This window comes from Conger conger, chromosome 3 (assembly GCF_963514075.1).
Source record: "Conger conger chromosome 3, fConCon1.1, whole genome shotgun sequence".
Taxonomy (NCBI): domain Eukaryota; kingdom Metazoa; phylum Chordata; class Actinopteri; order Anguilliformes; family Congridae; genus Conger; species Conger conger.
This window is the reverse complement of record NC_083762.1, coordinates 18,767,832-18,793,927: the sequence shown is the minus strand read 5'-3', so window position 1 is coordinate 18,793,927 and position 26,096 is coordinate 18,767,832. Positions and strand designations below refer to the sequence as shown.

At 44.8% G+C, this 26,096-nt stretch overlaps 1 protein-coding gene across 2 annotated transcripts in view; it reads right to left on the bottom strand.

Annotated features, from left to right (window-relative positions):
* Positions 1-24,419, bottom strand: part of LOC133123386 (misshapen-like kinase 1) — a 32,646-nt gene extending 8,227 nt beyond the window's left edge. The window contains exons 1-25 of one of the 2 annotated variants that reach the window (XM_061233835.1): positions 23,904-24,419; positions 17,395-17,460; positions 16,687-16,869; positions 16,238-16,348; positions 15,955-16,045; positions 15,576-15,706; positions 15,336-15,390; positions 14,802-14,880; positions 14,378-14,553; positions 14,129-14,198; positions 13,674-13,887; positions 12,650-12,757; positions 11,958-12,044; positions 9,522-9,704; positions 9,043-9,213; positions 7,289-7,558; positions 6,937-7,016; positions 6,592-6,689; positions 6,402-6,496; positions 4,788-4,811; positions 3,621-3,781; positions 3,059-3,173; positions 2,368-2,484; positions 761-872; positions 152-307 (exon numbers count right to left, since the gene is read on the bottom strand). In XM_061233835.1, coding sequence (XP_061089819.1) covers positions 152-307; positions 761-872; positions 2,368-2,484; positions 3,059-3,173; positions 3,621-3,781; positions 4,788-4,811; positions 6,402-6,496; positions 6,592-6,689; positions 6,937-7,016; positions 7,289-7,558; positions 9,043-9,213; positions 9,522-9,704; positions 11,958-12,044; positions 12,650-12,757; positions 13,674-13,887; positions 14,129-14,198; positions 14,378-14,553; positions 14,802-14,880; positions 15,336-15,390; positions 15,576-15,706; positions 15,955-16,045; positions 16,238-16,348; positions 16,687-16,869; positions 17,395-17,460; positions 23,904-23,960 — 3,010 coding nt within the window. In that variant the 5' untranslated portion in view covers positions 23,961-24,419. The remainder of the gene's footprint in view (positions 1-151; positions 308-760; positions 873-2,367; positions 2,485-3,058; positions 3,174-3,620; positions 3,782-4,787; positions 4,812-6,401; positions 6,497-6,591; positions 6,690-6,936; positions 7,017-7,288; positions 7,559-9,042; positions 9,214-9,521; positions 9,705-11,957; positions 12,045-12,649; positions 12,758-13,673; positions 13,888-14,128; positions 14,199-14,377; positions 14,554-14,801; positions 14,881-15,335; positions 15,391-15,575; positions 15,707-15,954; positions 16,046-16,237; positions 16,349-16,686; positions 16,870-17,394; positions 17,461-23,903) is intronic. The other variant, XM_061233836.1, reaches the window with a different exon arrangement.
* Between the last annotated feature and the right edge of the window lie 1,677 nt (positions 24,420-26,096).

Sequence of the window (26,096 nt, the reverse complement as noted above, 5' to 3'; positions counted from 1 at the left end):
GGAGAGACCGACAGTGCAACATAAGCAGTATAGATTCAGACACACAAAGACACTGCCGTTACAGCGTCCTGAAAAACATACCTTACCCCCCCCCCCCCCACCCCCCCATCCATCAGCTCTCCTCTGTATGCACTCCCTCTCCCTCGCTCACCCCACAGCGCCGCGCAGAGGATCTCGGAGTTGAACCTCTTCTTGTACTTGCGGATCTCGGGCGTGTCGCTGTGGGGCCGGGTGTTGGCCGGGTTCACGTTGACCACCGAGCCCTTCCGGCCGCTCAGACGCATCTGATCGAACCTGGAGCCGAAAGCTGAGGAGCAGATCGTTCAGCTCCACGTTACCGAGAGCACGTGCACCATTAAGCATTCTTAATGCGATCCGTATCACGCGTTATTTCATTATTTTGGTTTGTGTGGTGGAGTGGTTAAGCAACTTTATCAGCGCAACTGAAAACTATTTTATTTGGTATGGCACCTCTCCTAACAACAATGGGCAGGCACGGCATAAGAGAGACAGAGGGAGATACAGTAAGACCTAGGACAGTGAGAGAAAGCGAGATACAGTAAGACATAGGACAGTGAGTTTCTTCAGAAAGAAACGATTGTGCTGGGAAACACAAACAGATGCAGACACAGAAAGGGCCGATTGAACGGAGAACTATGTGCAGCTCACAGCTCTTGGACAGGCCCAGTTTGCTTATGCCAGTGCTCCTCTCTCACGACAGAGGGGCGCATTGTGCCAGGAGACGCGTGACAACATTCACCTGCTGCCGACATGGCCTCCTCTGGACCCTCGTGTGGCTGGTACATTCCGAGGTCCACAAAGGTTGTGAAGGAAGATTTGCCAGCAGTCTTGATCAAGCCCCGGGTTTGATACTGAAATCAGGAAAATGAGTGTGTCTGGACCATTTCAACCCTTTGGCACAAGACATATTTCATTTTTTGATATTCACTCAGTGAGCACTAATGAATACTATTAGGTATTCATTAGACTTATTTTTTTGTATACTTAAGTCTTCTGCTGTTGTAGCCTGTCCACTTAGAGGTTTGATGCATTGTGTTCAGAGACACTCTTCTGCATACCACTGTTGCAATGTGTGGTTATTTTTGCTACTGTCACCTTTGACCAGTCTGGCCATTGTCCTCTGACCTCTCTCATTAACAACGTGTTTAGAACTGCTGCTCACTGGATGTTTTTTGCACCATTATCTGCAAACTCAAGAGACTGCTGTGCATGAAAATCAGCAAATGTATGAGATCAGCAAATGTATTCTTTTATGCATTTAGTTGCTGCCACATGATTGGCTGATTAAATATTTGCATTAACAAGCTGGTGTACAGGTTTACCTAATAAAGTGATCACTGAGTGTAGATTCATGCAAATAAATACACATGGGCATGCATGTGTACAATTTCTATTCTTTTGGTTCTGCACTCCAGCACATTGGATTTCAAATAAAAGGTTAAAAGTGCAGACTGTCACCTTTCATTTGAGGGCACTTCCATCGATATTGGGTGATCTGTGTAGGAATTACATCCTTTTTATACATAGTCCACCCATTTTAGGGGACTAAAAGTAATTGCAGTTGGGCAGGTGGGACTGTGTATAAAAATGGATGCAATTCCTACACGGATCACCCCATATAAGGGGTAAGGTGGTGCAAACATATTTTAGATGGAAACAAACAGATGAAAAGATCACAGCTACAATGTAATGAAAGAGAACGGTTAGTTAGACAGGTATGCAGAGAAACAGAGAGCAGACGGATACAATACACGGAGAGAGAGAGACACACAGACAGATACAGGGAGAGAGAGACAGACAGATACAGTGAGAGAGAGACACACACACAGACAGACACAGGGAGAGAGAGACACAGACAGACACAGGGAGAGAGAGAGACACACACAGACAGACACAGGGAGAGAGAGAGAGACACACACACACACAGGCAGACACAGGGAGAGAGAGAGAGACACACACACTGGCAGACACAGAGAGAGAGAGAGAGACACACACAGACAGACACAGGGAGAGAGAGAGACACACAGACACACACAGACAGACACAGGGAGAGAGAGAGACACACACACAGACAGACACAGGGGGAGAGAGAGAGACACACACACAGACAGACACAGGGGGAGAGAGAGAGACACACACACAGACAGACACAGGGGGAGAGAGAGAGACACACACACAGACAGACACAGGGAGAGAGAGAGACACACACAGACAGACACAGGGAGAGAGAGACACAGACAGACACAGGGAGGGAGAGACACACACAGACAGACACATGGAGAGAGAGAGACACACCCACAGACAGACAGACACAGGGAGAGAGAGAGAGAGAGAGGCCTTCCTCACGTCGTAGGCGTTGTCCTTCCCCGGGGAGGAGTGAGCTGCAGACTCAGTGGGGGAGTGAGATGGCTGGACTACGTCCGGCAGGTTTGTGTAGCCATTGTGACCACGGTTCTCTGGGGTCTGCGCAACGACAGGAGCACATTAGCACAGCGCACACACTGCTGACAGCTGGGCTACACTTTCACTACCTCATTCCCTACAGCAACAGAGCTTACTGTCATCCGCGCAATGCATGATATTATATTACCGGTTACAAAGCCATTCTCTTTGTTCCTTTTACAATCCCACAATGCACTTTGCACTGCCATTCACAAAACCTGATGTCAATAAACTTGACAAAGGGATGGTAGTTTGTAGTCAAACTGAACACATTTAGAAATTAGGGTTTGAGCACTTGTGCAGTCCACACACCTGAAAGGTCAGAATGAAACTCAGTAACGATAGATTACACCTGATCAAGATTTGCTCCCCACAGGGATAGTAACACAGTTGTGGCTGGCTTGCTTTTCTAAATTTCCTCCAGATGCATGTTTGTGAAACTTCTACCAGTAATCACTGTACGATATCCAGAACCAAAGAGAACAGCACAGGCAGCCAGCAAAAAATTGTGGTCTACAGCGTTATTCAGCAAAGGGCAGGGATGATGGGCAGCAGGCTGCCCAGTGAGGCAGGCCCCTTCCCCCAGGCAGCTCACCCTCTGGACCAGCATGGTCTGATCCCCGTAGCCCGTCTGCACGTCCACCCGAACATCGGCCTCTTCGTCATGGACCACCATGGTGTTCACAGAGTCAGAGTCTGCATCACGAACTCTGAGAGGGGGACACGGGGGAGGGAAGGACAGGAGAGGGTGGTAGGAGAGGGTGGTAAGGGAGGTAGCAGTTAGGCAAGAGATGCACATAGATGATAGAAGAGAATGCAATGCATTAGTTGAAGAGAGGTGGAAGAAAAAAATAAGTATCACAGATGACTTCATTGAAATGGGAAAAGCCTTACACAACATTCAGTGTTATGTCAGTAACTAATGCTGAAATGTCATAAAAATGTGCTTTGATATAGTGTATTGAGTCTGTAGTAGCATTAGTCTCCGGCAAGTTCCCAAGTGAATCCTGTAATTCTGGCCCTGGTGAGAGCTCTGCCCACCACACCACCTTTTCTCTTGCCTGCCGTTCTCAGGTAAAAAAAAAATTGACACTACAAGCAAAGCAGTGATGCTCGCTAAGCTGGCGGTGTGAGGCGTGAGCGCCCTGCAGTCTCACCGGTCTGCGGGACTCTCCTGCGCCTCCTCCGGGCCGTCTCCGCTCTCGCTCTCCTCGCTGCTGTCGCTGCCCTCCGAGGAGGAGGAGTAGTCCATGGCCTTGGCGGGCGGCCGCGGGGGCTCCTCCTGACGCTCCTTCGCATGCTCCTTCGCCCTGTGCTCCTGGACGGAGAGGCACACGGAGCGTGAGGGGAGGACGAGAGGGGGAGAGCGATACTCAGGAGAGGAGGCGCAGGAGGGGAAGCATGCAGATGCAGGCAAGCAAGAATGGATGGAGAAGCAGGAGGTGTGCTACACCGCACACAAATATACACCCACACACCAGCATCTGCTGACACACATGCCAAGGATAATTATATACTCACAATAAAAAATATATGAGCTATTGAGCGATGCCATTGGGGAACTTCACCTAAAAAATATATCTTTTTATTTTTTTATTTCTTTAAATAAGAAATTGTTCTGTTTGCCAGTGATATAAAAAATTAAACACACTAGTTTTAAAGATATCAGGAAAAAATGTGCCCAAGTAACACATTTCATGCATATAATTTTGAATGTTATCCTTGCTTCTTTTGTGGAATAATAAATCTCTTTAATGATACAAGCTTTAACAGAACATGCTGGTTTCTGGCCTACTGCAGAAGCAATAAAACAGGAGAAACACACTGGGACAGGAAACAGCCAGGCAGAATTTAGTACTCTGATAATGAAATGGAAGTTCAGTTACATGCCCTCTCATCCTTGTGCACTACCCGCAGAACTCAATCTACTAAAATCCAAAAAGGCAATCCAAAAAGGCATAAGGAACTGTGGACAAGTGGAAAGGGATGACACCTTGAGACACCATGACAACCACAATATTATTTAACCTTCCAAAAGGGGAAGCGGCAAAAAGACAACATGATATCAATTTAGGCTGAAGTTCCCCTTTCATAAAAAAGAAAATGGACTGTGAAACAGTATCACAGTGTAAAGAAAAGAAACAGGGTAAAAAAAACAGAAAAGTTGAACATCAATCCTTCAATTCCACAGAAAATAAAAAATGTCTACTGCTAAAAATGCAAGTCAATTCCCAACATTCTTGACTTCCAGTGAACCAAGTGAAAAGGAACATTGAAAAAGACAGATAATGTGCAAACACACACACACACACATGGGTACTGACCTCTCCTACAGCTCTCTTGTAACTCTGTATTGTGGGAAATGAATAGAAAGGAGAGGGAGAGCAGGGGAGGTATGAGGAAGAAGTGTGAAAGGGAATGTGATTGGGGTGAAGAACACAGTTGACGGGAGGAGAGAGAAATTAGAGGTTAGAGTCCGTTTTCTGTGGGGAAGGGTGTGTAGGGATGGGCACACAGTGACAGGGGAGGAGTAGTAAGCTGAAAAAAACCTGGGACACAGGAATTCTAGGACCTTTGGAATCTATGATCAAGTGATGGGAAAGTACAGAAGAGAAACAAGTAGAGGAATATACCAGCAGAAGTGTGCTGCAAATGTCAAGAGACTTATGAAAGTAAAATCAAAGCTGGAGCATTTCAGTTGTACTTTTGATCAAATATTCAGACGCAGTGTTAAAATGTCCTTGGATAAGGACATCTGCCAGTCACACTAAATAATTCAGGTATTGTACAGGTCCACAGGACCTTTTCAGTCACCAGAACGGAACCCAATGGAGCATCAAATAAGCAGGACTTTAAGCAGGACTAGTGCTGCACCCCTCCTGCAGAATGCTAGACTCTATGCACATAGACTGTACCAACACCCTATAAACCAATGCTTGTTTTTTTTTAAGTTTAATCACATTAATCAGCTTACATGAATATCAGTCATTAATTATATTTTATTGAGTTGAGTTGGAAAGGATATGCATAGCATTAAGTTAAGGAAAAAATCATTAAGTTCAGAGTGAATAGAGATCTGAGAGCTCACAAACACACTAGAGTTATTTGCAGGCTAAATGCTCAGGTAAGGTATGGTAATGCTGAGGTAAGGTATGGTAACGGTCAGGTAAGGTATGGTAATGCTGAGGTAAGGTATGGTAACGGTCAGCTAAGGTACGGTAATGCTGAGGTAAGGTATAGTAATGGTCAGGTAAGCTATGGTAACGCTCAGGTAAGGTATAGTAATGGTCAGGTAAGGTATGGTAACGGTCAGCTAAGCTACGGTAATGCTGAGGTAAGGTATGGTAATGGTCAGGTAAGCTATAGTAATGCTCAGGTAAGGTATGGTAACGGTCAGGTAAGGTATAGTAATGCTCAGGTATGGTATGGTAACGGTCAGGTAAGGTATAGTAATGCTCAGGTAATGTACAGTAATGCTCAGGTAAGGTACAGTAATGCTGAGGTAAGGTACGGTAACGGTCAGGTAAGGTACGGTAATGCTGAGGTAAGGTATAGTAATGCTCAGGTAAGGTATAGTAATGGTCAGGTAAGGTATGGTAATGCTCAGGTAAGGTATGGTAATGGTCAGGTAAGGTATAGTAATGGTCAGGTAAGCTATGGTAACGCTCAGGTAAGGTATAGTAATGGTCAGGTAAGGTATGGTAACGGTCAGGTAAGGTATGGTAATGCTCAGGTAAGGTATGGTAATGCTCAGGTAAGGTATGGTAATGCTCAGGTAAGGTATAGTAATGGTCAGGTAAGGTATGGTAATGGTCAGGTAAGGTATGGTAATGGTAAGGTAAGGTATAGTAATGGTCAGGTAAGATATAGTAAAGGTCAGATAAGGTATGGTAAGGTATAGTAATGCTCAGGTAAGGTATAGTAAGTTAGGAGCTCACCGCAGGACGACTGGGCCTAGAAGAGCTGTGGGACTCCACTGGCTTGTGGCGCACAGGCTGGGGCAGAGCGGGCGACGACTCCGTCTTCGAAGAGGCTGTAACACACAAATATTCACACTGGTGTTATCTTTAAACTATTACTTAACCGTACAGATCAGTAGTCAGAAGACAGACAGACAGAGTCACTCACCCAGGATGGGATGCCTCTCCAGGGAGCTAGTTTGGGGCAGGTTGGATGCCATGCTATCGCCTCCCTCCCAGCGGTCATTATGGCTTAAGTCTGGGTTACTAACAGGTGGAGGGGAAACACTGAATCACTACCACTCCTCCACTCAGCCCAGATCCTTTCTGGGGCAGGTTACAGTGCTTACGTTTGACCCAGGTACGTACATACACAACCAATAAAAACATACTGTACACTCGCCTGCTCACACACAAATGCACATGCAAAAGGAGAATCAAATTGTACGGCACACTCATTATGCTCCCATCAGCCATCCCCCACACAGTGGGCCAGGGCCGCACTCTAACCCACCTGGCCCGAGCCGGGTGTCTTCCGCCAGCCGACAAGTTGTTGTTCACGGCTACAGCGATGGAGGTTGTTCTCTGGGGCACCTGGGACAGGAAACACCAGTTTAATGCATAATTAATATGTAGACATGAATCAGCCATGTAACCAACTGACCTGAGGTAAAAATGCTATTTTTATTTGCACACAACACACGCTCAGATACGATTAGTTCAGACACTCACCTCAAACGTCTAAACCAAATCAACCAGATAGAGAAGTTCTGAAATTCTACACAACAGCAGAACGAGATGTGTAGCAAATCCAGAAAGTGCACAGGAAGGACTGACAGATGGAAGGTTTGACGGAGGGTACGTACCTTGGGGGGCTCCTCGGAGGCATGCATGCGGACCCAGGGCCCGCGGTCGTCCCTGGCGACGGGGTGTGGCTGGGGGGCGGGGCTCTCAGAGGTGGGGTCCGAGTTCTGGCGCACCAGTTCCCTAGAGGGGATGGAGCGGGGAGCGGGGGTGGGGGAGGGATCCTGGGTGGGGAAGGCAGACATGGTCTTAGTGGGCTGGTCACACAGGGACTGTGAGCGAGGGACCGGGGCAGCGTACGGCTTCAGAGGAACCAGGTGGGCCATCTGAAACTGCGCCAGCCAGCAAAGCGGAGCCAAAGGGATGCGGGGAGGTCGGAAAGAACGAGTGGGATCGAGGAACAGTCAGGGGGGGGGGGGGAAGAGTCCCAGAGGAACGATGGGCAGAAGGGCATGGGCCATGTCACAGGAGAGGAGGATGGGTAAAGGTATAGAAAGGAGAAGAAGGAAGGGAAAGAAGAAAAGGGAAATCATTAACAATAGAAAGCAACCAGATTTACGAAGGATATTCATTGATGGACAGAGAGTAAAAACAGCCAAGCCACTTATTTGGAGAGGTGGGGAAGAGGAGGACTGGTGAAACCACATGGAAATACGCATAGGCACTGTATAGCATCCTCTTACACCCATTTATTCAATGTAAGGGTCTGAAATGAACAGCTACCATCCTGTTTAACTTGTCAAAGCTTCACTCAAGGAATGGTCTAACGCCACTCACCCATGGGACTAGAACTGGAAGCACTGGCTGCTCTGTCACGAGCCCCATCCTTACTAACTGCACACGATTCAATAGCAACCTTACTGAAAACAGCTACTGAGCTTGAGAGTGCAGGTGTAAAATCCAGGTTCAGAAAGTAAAAGACCTCCCCAGTATTTGATTCCAACCACCTGGATTTGCTAACTGGCAAAATTGTACTAAAACACTGATTTAATAATACGACTCGATTTGAAAACAATAGTTTAAAATGGTAACTGAAATGAGTTCATGGAGAGAAAAAGGAGAATGTAGCTTGCTAAGGCTAAGGAATGTAAGGAAAAGAGATTGTGATAGGGAGGGCAGAAAGAGAAATAAGTCGGTTGGTTGATTCAGAGAGTGAAGAGATTTAAAATTCATTACTAGATTATGTGCTGACCCACAAATATCATACATTTCATTTTTTCAGAATATTATTGAAGTACATTTCCGAATGCAGACTTTTGTTAAAACAAATTATGAATTTGTTGACTGTTTTCAGCCACTAGCCAAACAGCTGGTTCATTCATGACATGTACTGTGAATATTTCCCATACACAATCGACTGTAGTTTCTCCATTTCCAAAGGAATGCAGAATAATATCAGCATTTTCAATTTGACAATGATCCTGGTTGAAACTTGTTGTGTTGACCATGGGAGATGGACTGCAAAAAATCTGTCCTAAGTGTTTCAGTCTTGTAATGAGAAGTAATTTCTTACTTTAGATAAATAAATAAGATTAAGTCATATTATTAACTTGTTTTAAGTAGTTTTTTGCTTGACAAGTGAAATTGTCTTACCCCATTAGCAAATCTTGAAATGAGCCAAACAGTCTTTTTGAATTATTTAGCAAAAAATAAGATGAATACATTTGTAAGCCTAAATATAAGATTGTTTTTGCAGTATGTCCAACTCAGATGTGACCACCCATGGTTTAAAACATGCGGTTTTGTGCCCTGAAGTGTTCACAGGAATTCTTCCTCCTGACCTCCCCCATTTTCCCCCGCCATAAGGCCCACCCACCTTGCTTTGGCCACCCTGGGGTTCAACGGGCCTCTGCATGGGCGGGGTCAGACCAGCCTGCGCCATACCCGATTGGCTGGCGGGGTCAAATCGAGACTGAATGGCAGTGTCAGAGACGGCGGTGCAGATCTTGGGGGAGCCATGCCTGTTCTGCTTACTGCGCTCCTCTACCTGATGGAGAGAAGCAGGAGAGAAAGAACCGTCTGTGGAGATGTGATGCAGAGGGCCAGTCTCACTGCAGTCACTACCCGTCCAGTGGGAACACTAACACTAGGGGTGTTAAACCTTGTGCCCTGGCCCAAGTACCAATCTTACCACCCAGTCATCCCCAAATATAACAGGCAAATCCAACCCGCAGGACCCCATGCTCACAGTAGCAGTGGAGAGGCTGGATGAGGTCACCCTGCACCTGAGACTTCACATGAAATGTAAGGGCTGTGAGTGTGAGGGCTGGGTTGAGGGTGGGGGACCGGCCCTACCTCCCGAGCCCAGGCAGGCTTGTTGTTGGGCTCAGGGTTCTTGCTGTAGTGGTAGAGCTGATGCTTCTTGTCCTGCTGCTGCTGCTGCTGCTGCAGGGAGACCAGGTACGCGTGCTCCTGCTGCAGCTGCCTCTGCAGCCTCTCCGACTGCCGCTGCTCCTCCAGCTGCTTGCGCTTGTACTCCTGCAGACAGACCGCGCAGTCACATACACAGACCAGCACAGGACCGCAGTCAGATACACAGACCAGCTCAGGACAGCAGTCACATACACAGACCAGCTCAGGACCGCAGTCACATACACAGACCAGCTCAGGACCACAGTCAGATACACAGACCAGCTCAGGACCGCACAGTCAGATACACACCGCACAGTCAGATACACAGACCAGCTCAGGACCGCACAGTCAGATACACAGAGCAGCTCAGGACCGCACAGTCAGATACACAGAGCAGCTCAGGACCGCACAGTCAGATACACAGAGCAGCTCAGGACCGCACAGTCAGATACACAAAGCAGCTCAGGACCGCACAGTCAGATACACAGACCAGCTCAGGACCGCACAGTCAGATACACAGACCAGCTCAGGACCGCAGTCACATACACAGACTAGCACAGGACCACAGTCACATACACAGACCAGCACAGGACCATGCAGTCAGATACACAGACCAGCTCAGGATCGCAGTCAGATACACATACGAGCTCAGGACCGCAGTCACATACACAGACCAGCTCAGGACCGCAGTGAGATACACAGACCAGCTCAGGACCGCAGTCAGATACACAGACCAGCTCAGGACCGCAGTCAGATACACAGACCAGCTCAGGACCACAGTCAGATACACATACGAGCTCAGTGTCAAAGTCTAAATAAATGTATACATTTATTAATATAAATCATTTTCAGGACCAATCCAGACAAATGGGCTTCCAGTGCTGGCTTACTTTATTTGTGTTAAATCACACAACCTCCCCCACAGCAAGTTGAATCAAATAATTTCTGGGATTTACAATGATTACTCAATTCATAATCCGTGATTAGCGTTTAACCGGAATGGAATTTGCATGGGAAATATGTAACACCCAGTTTTTCCCCTACCATGACAAAGTCTACAGTGAGCAAACGGTGATTTAGCCATGTTAAGCAACCTAGGTACAGTAGCATATTCTTACGAATGGCTTGGGCAAGAATGTTCTGGGTTTTAAAATAGCCTACAGTCTGACACCTAAACTCTTATGCACTAAATAAGTAAATGAAGAACAGCTCAGAGAACATTCCCAGACCCAGGTAGGGATGTTATGATAAACTGGTTTCAGTTTCCAATAAGCATTTCAGAAGCTACGGAATCAAACTACAGGTACAGTACTCGGCATTCTGTTCGACGTTGCCCAGCCAGAATTCCTGTCGTGACTTGCGAGTGAGTCACGAAGCTTCTGTCTGTGGCGTGCCTGGCCAGATAGTGGCTTGAGTCCGAGTGGCAAAGGCAGTGAGACAGCTTACAGGGTGAGAGACTAAAAATGGCAGAGCGTTTTGGGTATGTAAAAAAAAATAAAAAATAAAAATAAAAAGACCAGGGTTGCTGAAGATGGACAGCCTATCCAATTTACGAAATATACTACAAAGTGGCTGCTTAAGGTACTCTACCTACTTGAATATGCTTCAGCATCTTAGAGATAAGCTAACATTAGCTAAGTTTAGGGCTGGGCCAAAACGGTTAAGCACACCCTACAGCAGTTCACGGCAGGGCACAATCCTCTGTGCCAGTTTATTTCATGTTCATTCCAGCAGATTTTGCGGGGATACAGCGTTGCTAAAATGTACCTACTTTCCCAACCTTATTTCTAAGTTTTTCTTTTTCCAGTATAAAGTGGCCTTACATGTTTTGCTTGCAAAACCAAAATAATGGTGTGAATGGTGAAAATACAATAAAACATTTAATTATACAATGGTTATGTGCTGTGGCACATAATGAATGACCTCATAATAATCATGGAAAACTGTGAAACCATTTTGTCTAGATTCAAGTTCTAGACACATCAAGGATTATTAGCAGACAGGATGCACCTGACCATTTGGAGTGCCATAGCACTAAATGCCAGGGCACTAAATGAGAGATTTCAGTTTTAGATTTTTCATAAAATTGATTGGCAAAAAAAAAAAAGTGAAGGGGTCTGAATACTTTAAGCCACTGTATAAACACCAATTAGAGAGAGACAATCACCAACTCATGTAAAATGATACAGGGTCATTCATTAAATATTATATTAAAATATTAGCTCACAACAAACGTTAAAACCCGAAAACCTTAAACCCAAAACAGCCAATCCTGTTGGGCTGTTAAAAAGTCCAAAACAGGAGGCTCAATTTCTCCCGCAACCCAACCAAGGAATGGGTTAGTGAGGAAGTGGAGGAGGAGAATCTGGGGCAGGTTACCATGAGCAGGGCCTGTTCCTGTAGTAGCTGCTGCTGCAGAATTTCTAACTGTCGCTGTTCCTCCTCTAACTTATGTCTTATGAACTCCTACAGAGAGAAGGGGAAGAGACAGGGAGAAGAAAGGAAAGGACAGATAAAAAGTTCTTCTGGAATATACCTTAAAATGAGCACCTACGCATTCTGAATGAATGGCTTCTCCGTTTTATGACGTGTGTGTAGCCATGGTAAAGATTTAGCAACATTACAGAGGAAAATACTTACTGTATTTCAACAGGATTCAATGAATTGTTTTTCTGTAATACGCACTATATAGACAGGATCATCCAGTGATGTGTAACATTTGGAAGGTACTGAACAGGTGAAAGTAGGGAAAATACATTGCTCTGCTGGCATTTTACCACACAGTAGCTGCAGTGTAACAGACTCCACGGTATGTTTAATGGCAACAGGAAATTGTAAAGGTTTGAAGAATAGAAGTAAAAGGGGGAAGAAAAAAAAAAAAAACCCTCACAAATCTACGCTCTGCTGTCAACCTGCTGCCATGGCAACTAATCCAAGGGCATTTTGCAGCTTTCTCTCCCAATTGGCCTATGGAGACTAGAGGTGGTGTCCCCATTGGATGGCTGGTGCTTCCACATCATCCACCGATTGGGCTGGCTGTGAAAAGCACCTCTGTGCAATTGGTTAGTTACCTGCTCCCTTTCAGCCAACCTCCTGTCCTCCTCTCTCCTCAGATCCTCCAGTCTGCGGGGGGGGCCTTTCTCCTGCTGCCTCACCATCTCGCGCTCCTTTCTCTGTTGCTGAGAGAGGGAGACGCGGAGAGACGGAGGAGTTGGGGAGAGAGCACGTGAGGTAGTATTAGTGCTGAGTCACACAACGACAGCTACAGAAATCTGCAGCTCATTGAATAGCACAGCTAAAACATGTCCTTCACTCTGCATCCACACTTAAACACCTGATAATCTCAACTGGAAATGCAGAGGGTGACTGAGGTGAGCAGTGAGTAAACCACGGCACCTGACGGAAGAGCACAGCGTTTATGAAGTGGTTTATATTTACCTCAACGTCACCCTCATCATGTCAATCTGTCTAGATAAGTACTTCTAGACTACAAAACATAACAGCACTGAATGTGGCCAGCAGAGAATTGCAGTACAGGTAAAATGCCATAAACAGCCCTAAAATTGCATAGTAAAAGTGCAAAATGTCAAAAACCGCGCACGGGAAATGTACATGCGGTGTGAAACACAGAAACTCTGTAGCCTGTCAATAGTATAAAGTATTGTGGTATCTGGTTGTAAAACATACATATACAATAAGTCAAGAGGCAGTAACGTGGGATGGGGGCACTCGTTGTGTCACAGTTGATGTGGGCGACATGGCTCAGGCAGTAAGTGCAGTCGTCTGGCAGTCGGAGGGTTGCCGGTTCGATCCCCTGCCCGGGCCGTGTTGAAGTGTCCCTGAGCAAGACACCTAACCCCCCCAAAAAAATGCTCCTGACGAGCTGGTCGGTACCATGCATGGCAGCCAATCGCCGTTGGTGTGCGAGTGTGTGTATGGGTGAATGAGAAGCATCAATTGTACAGCGCTTTGGATAAAGGCGCTATATAAATGGCAACCATTTTGTTTTTGGTGAATCACAGCTGAAATGGCAGGGTGGTGCAGCCCTCAGGCCCGGGCTGTGGACAGAGGAGCGATGAGGGGAAAGGACGCTACCTCCTCCAGGCGCCTCCTCTGCTCCTTCTGCTCCTCGATGCGTTTCTGCCGGTCGTGCAGCAGCTGCCTCTTGTGCTCCTCTGGGTCGCGGCGCTGAGCGGCCTGCTGGGCCTGCTGCCTCTTCAGCGCCTCTGAGCGCTCCTTGTTCTTCTCCTGCTGCAGCCGCAGGAAGTCCCGCCTCAGCGTCGACTCGCCCGGCACGTTCAGGATGGAGCTGGGGGACGGGGAGAGAGACTGCTATTGACAATGTTTGACTCTTTTTTTTTTTTTTACTTTTTGCACTCTGCTGAATCCCATTTCACAGAGCAAAGTTAATCAATAAGGACACAGAAAAGCAACAATGTGCAAATGGTTCGGGTTCAGGTGGCTAAATTTGTCTGTGATAGCGTGGATAATGAATTTAACGAGGTACTACAACATGGTATTAGAGATTCTGGCTGATGAGGAGGCTTTACCTGGGCTCTCCTTCATCCGCGCGATTCTCCTCCTCATCGTCACTGCCGCTGTATTCATACTCCATCTCCTCTGCAGCAGAGAGCACATCACACACCGTCACACACACACACTCACTCACACATACACACACTCACTCACTCACTCACTCACAGTCACACACACAAAAACAGGCCCGTACCCACAGACCCCTGTCCCCTCCCCCCTGCACCACACAGATATCCTTCCTCAGTGTCCCCCCTCTCTCTCACCCTTATCCCCTCTCTTCTTGCGGGTGCGGTCGATGTGGTCCTTGAGCTGGATGCGGACCTGCCTCTCGGTGGGCTGGTCCCGGATGAAGGGGTGCTTCAGCAGCTGCTCGGTGGAGGGCCGGTTGGGGTAGGTCTTTATCAGGCAGCTCTCGATGAAGTCGATGAACTTCTTCGACCTGCCAAGGGAAGGGGGTAACGGGCGATGAGAGACAGAAAGAGGGATGAGGAGAACAGGAAGAGGGGGATGAAAGAATAAAATGAGAGTAATGAAAGGAATAAGGGGGAGAAAGGTATAGTAGAAAATACATATGTACCCGCAGACACTGGCCTTACACTGCATGAGAGGGTAGGAGAATGGGGAGAAAGTGCAATGTATGACCCTGAAAAATGGATGGCACAGGCAAACAAAAATGAAAGCACTCACCATTTCTTGGACTTGAGTTTTGGAGGTGGGTTTCGGGGGATGAGGAAGAGAGCCCTCATTGGGTGCATGTCACACAGTGCTGAGAGAGACAGGGTGGGCAGGAATCAGAGAACACACATGAACCAGCCGTCGCTTATCTCTTAATCCATAGACTAGAGACAACCCAGAATATATGGACTGTATCGTATTATACAGGTCAATATAGGTTAAGCCAGGTTAAATTATGAATAATATATAAGCATTTCACTTGCTTCCATAATCTATTTGGATGAGTTGATGCATTTATGACAAACAATGTAATTAACAGATGAATAAATCCAACAATTATGACAGGAAATTGCTGCTAGTCACTCATGTTTACAAACATCACATTGGTAAGGAACCTCATTTTATTAGTTTCCTAGGCAGTCTACAGAAAACTTGACCAACCTGAGCCAAAGAAACAACTGAATACGTCAAGTCAGAGCATCATTGGCTCATCGGCCAAACAAGGACACGTGCCCTGGTCTGCTGGGAGAAGTCAAGACTACTCACGTGGGGCCCCCTCCGCCATCTCTATGGCTGTGATCCCAAGAGACCAGATGTCGCTCTGTAAGGAGCGAGAGAGGACACAAGGGTGAGAGATGACAGATGAAGAGATGGAGAGGCAAACAGCACAATGAGAAGGGGGGGGAACAGAGGTGGGCAGAAAGAAAAGAACAGATGAAAGAAAACGGGACACAGGTGACAAACGCCAGACACACGCTTACACAAAGACAGAGGGGGTGGCATTACCCTGTAATCGTAGGTAGAGTCTGGGTTTTCGTCGCAGGCTATGACCTCGGGAGCCATCCAGTAAGGTGTGCCGATGAAAGTGTTCCTTCGCCCAACTGTCCTGTCCAGCTGAGCGCTCACTCCAAAATCCACTAAAAGATAGAGTAATGACTCTGTGACTTTGTAATGACTTCTGGAGAGGAACTCCCATCTACCAGCAACCACACTGCAGAAACGTCTTAAGTCTTGAGTCTTGTAATAAGACTTAAAATCTTAAAAAAAATTTTGACAGAACACTGCATTCCTGTTTAGGGGCTTGAATTATTTGAGAGGACATTAACAGTTGCCACACACAGTGGTGCTGCAAGCCTTGGTCTAGCTGGGGTCGGTCAGCACTCACCCAGTTTGACCTCTGCATTTTCCGTCAGTAGAACGTTCTGACCTTTGATGTCTCTGTGGATGACCTTGTGTGCGTGAAGGTGAGACAGTCCCTGTTCAGGCACAGAAAAAAGGAAAATGGCGTTACAGTAGTCAGAAAGCACTTCCTCCATCCCAGCCTGAGCTGCAGAATCAGTCATAGAGATGGACCGTTGGCTAGACGCGGTGAGGGCGAAATGAATCGGATTGATGGTTTATTCAGGGGAGGCTGTGTGGATAGCTCTGAATAAGTTTACTGCTCTCACTCTCAGGATCTCTCGGCAGATGTAGGCGATCCAGTCCTCCTTCAGCGAGCTCCCCTTGGTGTTCTTCACCAGATCTGTGACTGAGCCAGCCCCGCAGAACTCCATCACCAGCTGGGAGAAACACAGGAAGATTAATGAGGAGAGGGAAGAGGAGAACGGAGAGGGAAATGTCGAAAGAGCGCGAAGGGTGAGGAAGCAGGGAGTAACCTTGAGGTATGACACACATCGGAAGAATCAAGGACGACACAGGGGGAGAGGGACGGAGACGGACGTGGGGATGAGTAGAAGTGCAGGGAGAGGAAGATGAGTAAGCGAAAAAGCAACTGAGAGGACAACAGAATGAGAGATACAGATGGGGAAAAGGTGGAAGTGGAGGGAAATGGACGGGGGAGAAGAGAGGTTGGCTGAGTTGGGAAGAGAAGAACATGGACGGGAGGAGGCACACAGACCCAGAGCTGGTCGTCCTGCCCGGGAGGGCTCTTCTTGATGAAGGCCCCGTAGTACGTGGCGATGTTGCGGTGGTGGCTGTACTTCTTCAGCATGTTGATCTCAGCCTTGATCTCCTCCTCCTCCTCCTCAGTGACGTCCATCACCTTGATGGCAGCGAGCTGCCCGGTCTTCACATGGCGACCCTGAGGGAGGGAGAGGGTTTAAACTGCCAAGCTGGGGGACTCAAAAGCTCAGGACTAAATTAAAATAGTTTTTCTATTAGTAATAGAAATAACACTACTCGTTTATCCCAAACTAACCCACCTTTAACTAAAACGTAAGCTATGAAGGGTACTGTTGCAAATGCACCACTTGATCATGCGGAAGGCTGGGCATAAACTGAGTCGGGAATGAGGAGCCCACAGAACATGATGCATGTCGATCTGAAACACATCCCTGGAAACCCAATCTTCATATGTAATGTATGCAGCTACAACCCATTCACCATCTCCCCCCCTTTCTTTCCTGCACTCTCTTCTCTTCCACTGGCACGCTGAAGAGATTGTGGGGAACTGATCTGGCATTAACACAGACACATGGTAATGCTGAGGGCAGAGGTGGAGATGATAGGGGAGTGGGAATCCGTGCGGGAGACTGCAGAGGCAGAGGTCAGGACAGATGGACAGCCGGGCTACTGCTGCCTCGCTCGACTATCCGTCCAGTCTCACCTTGTACACCTGCCCATAGGTTCCATTTCCCACAACCTCCACCAGCTCAAAGATCCCAGCTGGATCCTGCAAACAAGAGACAGGAGATCAGAGAGTGACTGGCCTTTTAGGCTTTAGACAGCTGAGATGATGAGGAGAGGACTGAAACTGGCTGGGTGAGTGTTTATGAGTACAACATTCATTGGGGGGGGGAAAGCATTCAGAAAATACATCATAGCAACACTTCTGATTCTGTAAAATGATGTGTACATGTTTTCATGAGTGCAGTCTTCTGGGCCATTAAAGATATATACTGCAACAGACACTGATTCCAAATATACATACGTCAATATTAAGACAGGAAAGCATTTGTGTAAACATTAGATACAGCTAGCAGCCTTGTGTATAAACAAGCCGATTAAAGGGGATCACAAACAGGCAACCTACCAAACATAAGCAAAAATGTACAGATTTCATATGATGAATATTTGATTCAATGAACACACTGCATGTCGTCCTCGCAGTAATTTTAAGAATTGGTAAGTTAAGCTGACTTGGGACTTTCCAGGTTGTAAAACTTGGGGAATATAGTACTGGCTTCAGAGTTTTCAAAAGAGAGAGAAATCAAAATCCAATCCAACAGTGCAATCATTTTCACTATTTTTTCCATGTTATCTCCACTGACTCTTTTTTATTTTTTGGGTCCATCGTAATTGAATGTTGAATAGGTTAATGCTTTTCGTGGAACTAGCCTATGAGGTCAGCAGTAGGCACTTGATCCAAAAATAAATGATCTAGTTTTTTGTACTCTGTTGCTCCTTCTGCCAAAAAACTGAAATATGCTCCGGCATTCACACTCACACTGTGATGCAATATGTGTCTGCTTTCCCTTCCTCTCGCTCCACTGCTCTCCCTCTCCCTCTGAGCTGTGGGTGGTCAGGGTAGGTGTTTGGCTCTACAATACTCTGCGTAGTCACTTTTCTGTCATCCTGTTTCAGTTATGCTTTTGCCCCTAACATTACCGTCTCTTTTACTCACACAGAAAGCACAGGAGGGTGAGGAAAGGTTAAGACCATACCCAGGGGTAATTACAGTGGAGGTGAAGGGAAGGTGAGACCCACAGGTGAATGGCAGAGGGACTGAAAGTGAAACAGAAAAAACTAAGCTGCAGGAAATGGACGTCCGAGGCAAGAAAAGTATGAGTGAGAGGGAGTGCAGCCGACAGTGGCAGTGAAGGACTTGAAGAGTGAGAAACGAGAAGCAAAAGAGAAAGCAGGAATACTCCACAGGTGCTCCAGAGAAAGGCGGGCGAGGAGTAAAGCCACCTAACACCCACAACCTGAGAGGAGAAGTAAGATGGACGGGAAGGAAGAAGGGCATTTAGAATGGCGTTACTTCGGGACTAGGCTTGCAAATTGAAAAGGATTGTCTAGATTCTCCAGAGATGATGGGGCTAGCTCTGGTTGAGATAAATAATTAGGTCAAGCAAGTCAAGTTAAAATTTTTTGTTAAACCTTTTTGTTAAAATTCCATCTAATTTTGTGGACTTAAGTAAATTACTAAAATATCATCCCCAGAATTTAACAACAGAGTGGTACTGAGGCCCTTGCATGTTCACAGTGGACACGTGAGCAAAAGGAGAGGGGGGGGGGGGGTTTAGTTATTTAGCTTAATAGGCTTTCACCTTAAGTAATTTGCTGCTTTCTGGGGCATTAAAATCACCAAAATTTATGGTGATTAATGATTAAAGTGATCAAAATCTTAAATTAAATTTTCTCTGAACAGATAATAGAATGGACTACAAAAAAAGTCTTAGATTAGATGACTCATCTGCAGCATTTCAGTTTGGCAGCCAGCAATAGAAACATCTTTCATTAAATGAAAGTTACTATTCTACTATTCTACTATTTCTACTGGTTGGTACTGCTTATTATTCACATGAACCATTTACCATTTAAAAGCGCTGTACAATTTGATGCTTCTCATTCACCCATTCATACACACACTCTCTGCCATGCAAGGCACCAACCAGCTCGTCAGGAGCATTTAGGGGTTAGGTGTCTTGCTCAGGGACACTTCGACACAGCCCAGGCGGGGATCGAACCGACAACCCTCCGACTGCCAGACGACTGCTCTTACTGCCTGAGCCATGTCGCCCCATGTCGCCCCGTTAAATGAAGCATAAAAGCTAAAAGCCTAAAAGGATCAGTAAGATTTCACTGTGTGGTGTCTTTGGCTATTTCTCACATTGAACTTGTAATTTTATCTGATTGTACTTTTATACTACACGCATAAACACATACATGCTAGTTTACTGTCTCCCATGCCCTGACAAACTCTTCTTCAAATTATTTTGAAAGGTTGATATTTCTCAATAAGATGCAAGTGCGATTGTCACATATGCACAAGCATACAAGTCAGGGCATGAGTCTTTGGCACTGGCACTGCAAGATTGACTGCTTGTGCTGTGCGGCAGTAAGAAAACAACGGCAATCCTGCCTGTCATCTCCTGGAGGGATACAGCAACACTTTCCCATTCAGGGACTAAGAGCCCCCAGAATTCCCTTCAACAAATAATCAAACAACTGGATTATCCTGCACAGACCTCATGTCACTAGAGGCTTTGCCAATTACATGGTACTGTACTCCTTATACACTAAGGGCTACAATCACACGTGATTTCCCAATTTCAGCCCTAGATTAGCCTGCTTCGTTGCTGCAACTGATATGTATGTTTGTGCAAATAAAATGATGGTTACTTGCAAGGCAAATCAAATCGGTGTATTTATGTCAGATGCACAGTATAGTGTGCTTTCAGGACACAACTTCTCCATTTAAGAACAATAAATATCTGAACACAAATACAGCCAATGGAAGTGCTCTACGAAATGTAAATGGGCATATTTAATTAGATAGTCGAACAGAATAATTTGAATATGCATTCCATCCTCCGATATTGTGCTCATTATACACACTTACCACTGCATGTATACAAGTGTAAACTACTGCTGTAAATTAACATGTCTCCACAAGCTATCTGTGTATCTAGCAACAACAGTCCAAGCAAGCTTTCCAAAGTGCCCAACAGTCTTGTGATTTGGTCTTTGTGTGTAAACCAGTGTTTGTGCGCGTCCGTACAGCTGGCAGGTCATGTGCCCATGCCTGACCGTGTGGGCGTGTCTGTATGTGACTGGTAGTGCTTGTGTACGCAGTTGCGTGTCAGTGGCAGGCAGTGGGTGTGAAATAGAACCGCTACTAAACAATGAGCCCAAGTGAATCATCTCGCTAAAAAGCTAGCCTCCCTCCCTGCCTCTGAACTTTTTTTCCCTGCATCACAACATATTTCAGCCTGCAACGTACTGTGCTATAGAGACAGTGCGAGAAGGGACAGAGAAGGAAGTCCGTTTCCCCACACCAGCTGCTATACTTGCATGTGTACATACACACTCACTCACACACAAACACACACCACCCAGTATTCCAAAATTCTAAAAATACTGTGGCTCCCAAGTTTGAAGGCATATCTTAAATCAAACAAAACCACACAGGAGACAAAAATCGATTCATGGGTGCAGTTATACTACTATGCACTCTCCTATCCATTTCCCTACACAAGCCATCTAAAACAAAGACCTTCAGTGACATAGTAATTATGTAGTTCAGATTACAAACAAAATATTGAGGTTTAGAATCATACAATAAAGAGAGGAGCTGGTTTATTCTCACGCCTGACTGAAGGTACTAAACCCGCACTTATTTCTAATAGCCTACAAGCCTGTGTGTATTAAAATTAACTGCCCTGGATGAAGGCCAAATGTAAGAAAAATCTAGGCCTAAATGGTACACTTAATGGTAAGTGGAAAGTTGATAATGGTTGGAATGGTTGGTCTTACAGGAAATTTCTGCTTTTCTTCACTGTTTTCCTTGCGACGACATTTACTGTGTCACCACATCACTATTAGCCATTGCAACTAGGTGCCATAGCCCCAGCAGAAACTGAATAGGAAAAGGAATTTTTAGTCTTTTAGTCACTGACAATGACTCAAGGACTGTGCATAAAATGAGCTACAATTGGGACGCAAAATTATCTACATGGGATATTCTCTGTTGTCACAGAATTCTGAATGCGGAGCGGAAACGGTTCATTGCCGATCACAAGGTGACTTCTACCCACATCGGGGGACTAGATGAGTGTTGATTTTAAGCCATTTGCATGCGATGTTGACTAGTTTCAGTGCAGCTTTCTGTCTGGGAGTTTGGCCGTCAGCCATAAACTATGACGAAAACCGGCCAAGTAGCAAGTGGGGACACAGCTACAATTTTTCCTCTATGGATTGTGTTTTTTTAAAGGAGTCTGTTGATACCTGTGAGGAGTGATCAGTGTTCTTTAACCTAAGTACCTAAGAGGCTACACACAACTCAGACACTGGTGTTCAGTGAATGTAGCCTACTCAATTGTCTTTCCCCGTCATAACTGGTTCCTGTAAGACAGTCTTTGTTAATGCAATCAATAAGTTGTGGCAACAAGTACTATAAACACCGACTGATTTGCTTTGCTCAAGGAGACAGGAGAAATGAGTCACCTGGGATCTTAACCCACATATTCCACTGAGAACGCTGACCATTGCTACCGTCTCCTGTCTTCTGGCATACACTACACAAGTGTCCTTAAAATAATTACCAAATTATTGGCAAAAATGAAAAAATACATTCTTAATGCTGCATGTTTAAACAGACATGTTTTCATTTTATTTTTTAAAAAACCTCAATGATGTTTCAAATAAATTCTTTCACATAAATGGCATAAATGTTAAAACATGCAACAAGATATGGGATGCAAAGATCTAGTCCAAGTCAATCTATTGTACATCTCTACTGTGAATCTGAGCTGAACAACTTTTGTAAAGCAATATATTAAAGGTACAATAGGTAATTTTGGACTTCTTATGGAGGAATTGCAGCAACAAACACCCTCAAACCACAAAACTGTTCATCCCTCCCCCTTCTCTGTGATCGTGCTGAAGTTGAATTACTAAATTAATGGGCTAAATGAAATACAGGCCTACTAAGAAATAACATTGCAATTAGGAAATGTGTCTGTGCGCGCATACTTCCATAGTTTTAGATCATATCTACAAACAAAATATAATGTGACACAAACACTCAATGCACTCCCCAGCAGCCAGTGTGTGTTGATGACGGCTGCATAAGTGTGTAATAAAATGTGTCCACAAAAACACAGCATAGATATTAGCCTATTAGTGTTCTGCTAGTGTCATGAACTAACCAATGAAAGTTAAATGGTCTTCTCACCTCATAAATAGATGATAAAAACAAAGACAAAAGACATTATTTTGATATTAAACATAGTTTTTTTTAAATGTCAGAGGTATAACGAGTTCAGAATCACATGTTCAATCACATGTTCTGAAGTAGAGAAATCTTACCAAAGTTAATCACATTATTAGCTAGTCATGACAGGTAAACCGCCATGTTTATGACTTTGCTGATGGCTATGATCCAAAAGAAAATCAGCTAATGGAACAAGTAGCTGATAAGTTCACAACTTAATCCTGTGATTCCTCATTATCATTATAATGACAACATACACGTAGAAAATAAAAGGTGGCATGCCATATTACTGAAATATTCCACGCGCGATGGTTAGGTTTCACGAACGCAATGTCTTGTTGAACTCATTAGTTCGATTGAACACCTGTCTTTCAAAATGGAGTACCGATTATAACGTTAGCCTGCTAAAATACAGTAGCCAGCTAGCTGCCCTTAACCAGAGCACCCACAACAGGCCCGAGCACAGGGATTTAAACAAATACAAAGTTTCACCGGTCTTTCACAGCAACTTATATCCTCCGTATGACCAATATTAAAAAATAGAATTGGTGGGGAAAGTTAATCAGCTAGCTAGAAGATATTTGTCACAAATGCGACTGCCTGGCCGCACTACAAATCCAGTCTCTTGAACTATAGTCTAGAGGCTGAGATGGCGAATTGAACTTTACAGTTTAATTCAGATTATAAACCAACAAGCTAACCAAAAAGATAGCTATGCCAGTTGGTTTAACTTATAGTTGCTACGGTCAAAAGAAAATTAGATTACGAGCTAATAATTTAGTTTCGCTAGTTAGTCAAGTTAGTAACGCTAGCTAATATTAATGCGCAGATGGTAGCTATGCATCGGGTGTGCACTTGTAGCTAGCAACCAAATGTAACTCGCTTCTTAGCTACCTACGCTGTGTATCTGGTTAGCTAGCTCATGTTAGGATATCCATACCAACAAATATTATTCATACACACGTTTTCTGCATTACATAGCCTAATAAAATAAGATTTGCTGGCCAATACTCTGACGCCCATAATTATTTGAAATGTATTATTTGTAGCCAGTTAAGCACAATTCAGTCCTAACTTAGCTATTGAATATTCATAGCTAGCAACTTGCTAATGTTACACGTCTTCTTTTCACTAATGTTAGTTGCCATTCTGCCAAAATAATAGCCACTTCCACTTACCCGCAAAGCCGCCAGGTCGATGTCATCCAAGCTTCTCGTTGGTGCACTTTCAGACATTTTCGCTCAAACTTTAGCCACACTTGACCGTAAAGTAAACAAGTAGCCTACTCAATGCAATTCAGTCCACTTTGATAGGGGAAAGTCTTAATTCAAAACAGAACTCATGTAGCTATACCTTTAGCCAAGCTAGCATTAAACTGGGTCCCGATAAAAAACAACAACATTAGCTAGCTCGCTGTATAACGTTAACTGCGCAAGTTGGTTACTTAACTAGCCAAGTGCTAGCTAGTAAATGCCGGCTAGCTAGCTAGCCTACCGCAGAGTAGACCTGACAGAAACTGAAAACAAAATAGGTTGCTATATTTTTGACAATTTATCCCCGCCTCACTACTTAAAAGGTTGGGGAAATCGTTCGCTGGTTTCAAAGCTAGCCAACATTAGTTACCAAATCGTCACTGTCGGTAGGAGGGAAACCCGCAACAATTTAAATCGTCAAAGTTGCATCGCAACGCTAAGTGTTACTACACCGAGAAAAGGACCCGATGGTGGCACTGCCAATACCACATTCGTCGCTGTATTTCCATTCTGCGTTCCTTTTCACAACACGGCGGTGCGCTAGATTGCTACATAACTAGACGGTTCACACCCAACGCATACGAGGAAAACGGGAAATGGTGCAGGCAATCCAATAATTAGATGCTCCCAAACCTACCAAAATAAACAGTAGAGGCAGCACGAGATGACTGGGTAGAATTAACTATATATCATGGTCATACACATATACCCACGCATTTATTAGGTAAAATATGAAGATACTTAACGTTGACTAATTTTCCTATCAGTAGGTAATATATTGTAACATAGCGAGTCGGTATTGATCGAGAAATCATAAAATAAAATAAAAATATAGGTGCAAGCAGCAATTGCCGAGGTCCAAGCAGCATAGAAGCCCCTGAGAAGCACAGATGGAACAAATCCACAAAGGCACCAAGATAACGTGGTAACTCGACACAGAAAAGGCCCTGGCTGGATTTACACCCAGCAGCTTCTTGCTGCTATCAACACCATGCCAGCAAATGAATTTTGTCAATGACAGAGGAAAACGTTTTTTTTCTTCTTCTTCTTCTATTGGGTGATCAATCTGGACCAGGACTGAGTGGGGAACAGCTTTCTTGCTACTTTTTTGGATGCATACGTATATGGACTGTATGGAACTTAGGTAATGACAGCATACAAATGTTCAAGTTCTTTGGTAATTTACTTTAAGAGAATTTAAAAGATTTTTGCATTTCCCCCTCCAATAGTGCCACCTATTGACTCAGTAGAACCAAATTACACAGGCAACCTTGATTTACTATGCCCAAACATGTATCCAGTTTCGGGAGAAACTGACTTTCTTTTCAGCGTTCATGAGATTAGGCACGCCCACATTCATTTTCATTGGATGTTTACGCAACCATATTGTTAAATATCCAAATTTCCAATGATTGTTTTAAGAAGCTTGGTCAAAGAGATAATGCACGAAATTTTGTGCAAGTTTATAAATTACTGTATTACTGTATTAAGTCCAACTAATGCAAGGGAAGCAATACAGCCACCTGTAGGTGAACACGTCTCCAGTTTCAACCATGGGTATTCATACCAGTTCTCTGTCCATGCGTAGGGCAAAGATTAAGAATGCTCAGTCAGTCATACTTGGCCCAGCATATACTCTTGCATTGCAACATACAATAATAAGCAGATAAGCAGAAACAAACAACTCTTTACACATTCTTAATTCATGTCTCATTCTTAGTCATCTGTCTCACTTGGAAATTTACAATCACATATCCAAATATAAAAGCAACGAAAGACCGTTTTAATTCAGTGTGTAGTCATTCAGTCGTTTTAAAAGGATGTGTCCATAAGCAATAGAAACAAGCAATTTGTCACATCACTATCGAATAATACAATTTTACAGAACCATATTAATCAACTTTAACCAGGAGCACTGGGCAGAAATTCATAATTGACCATACCCCAGAGAGGAAGTTTGTAAATAAGCTGGACATTCCCCCATCTTGCTATGTAATAGCAACTTCTCTTGTCAATTGGACACTGGCTGACTAGGGTCTTTCAGTGAACTTATCCCTGGTTATGGGTATGCACTTTGTTGTACGTCGCTCTGGATAAGAGCGTCTGCCAAATGCCAAT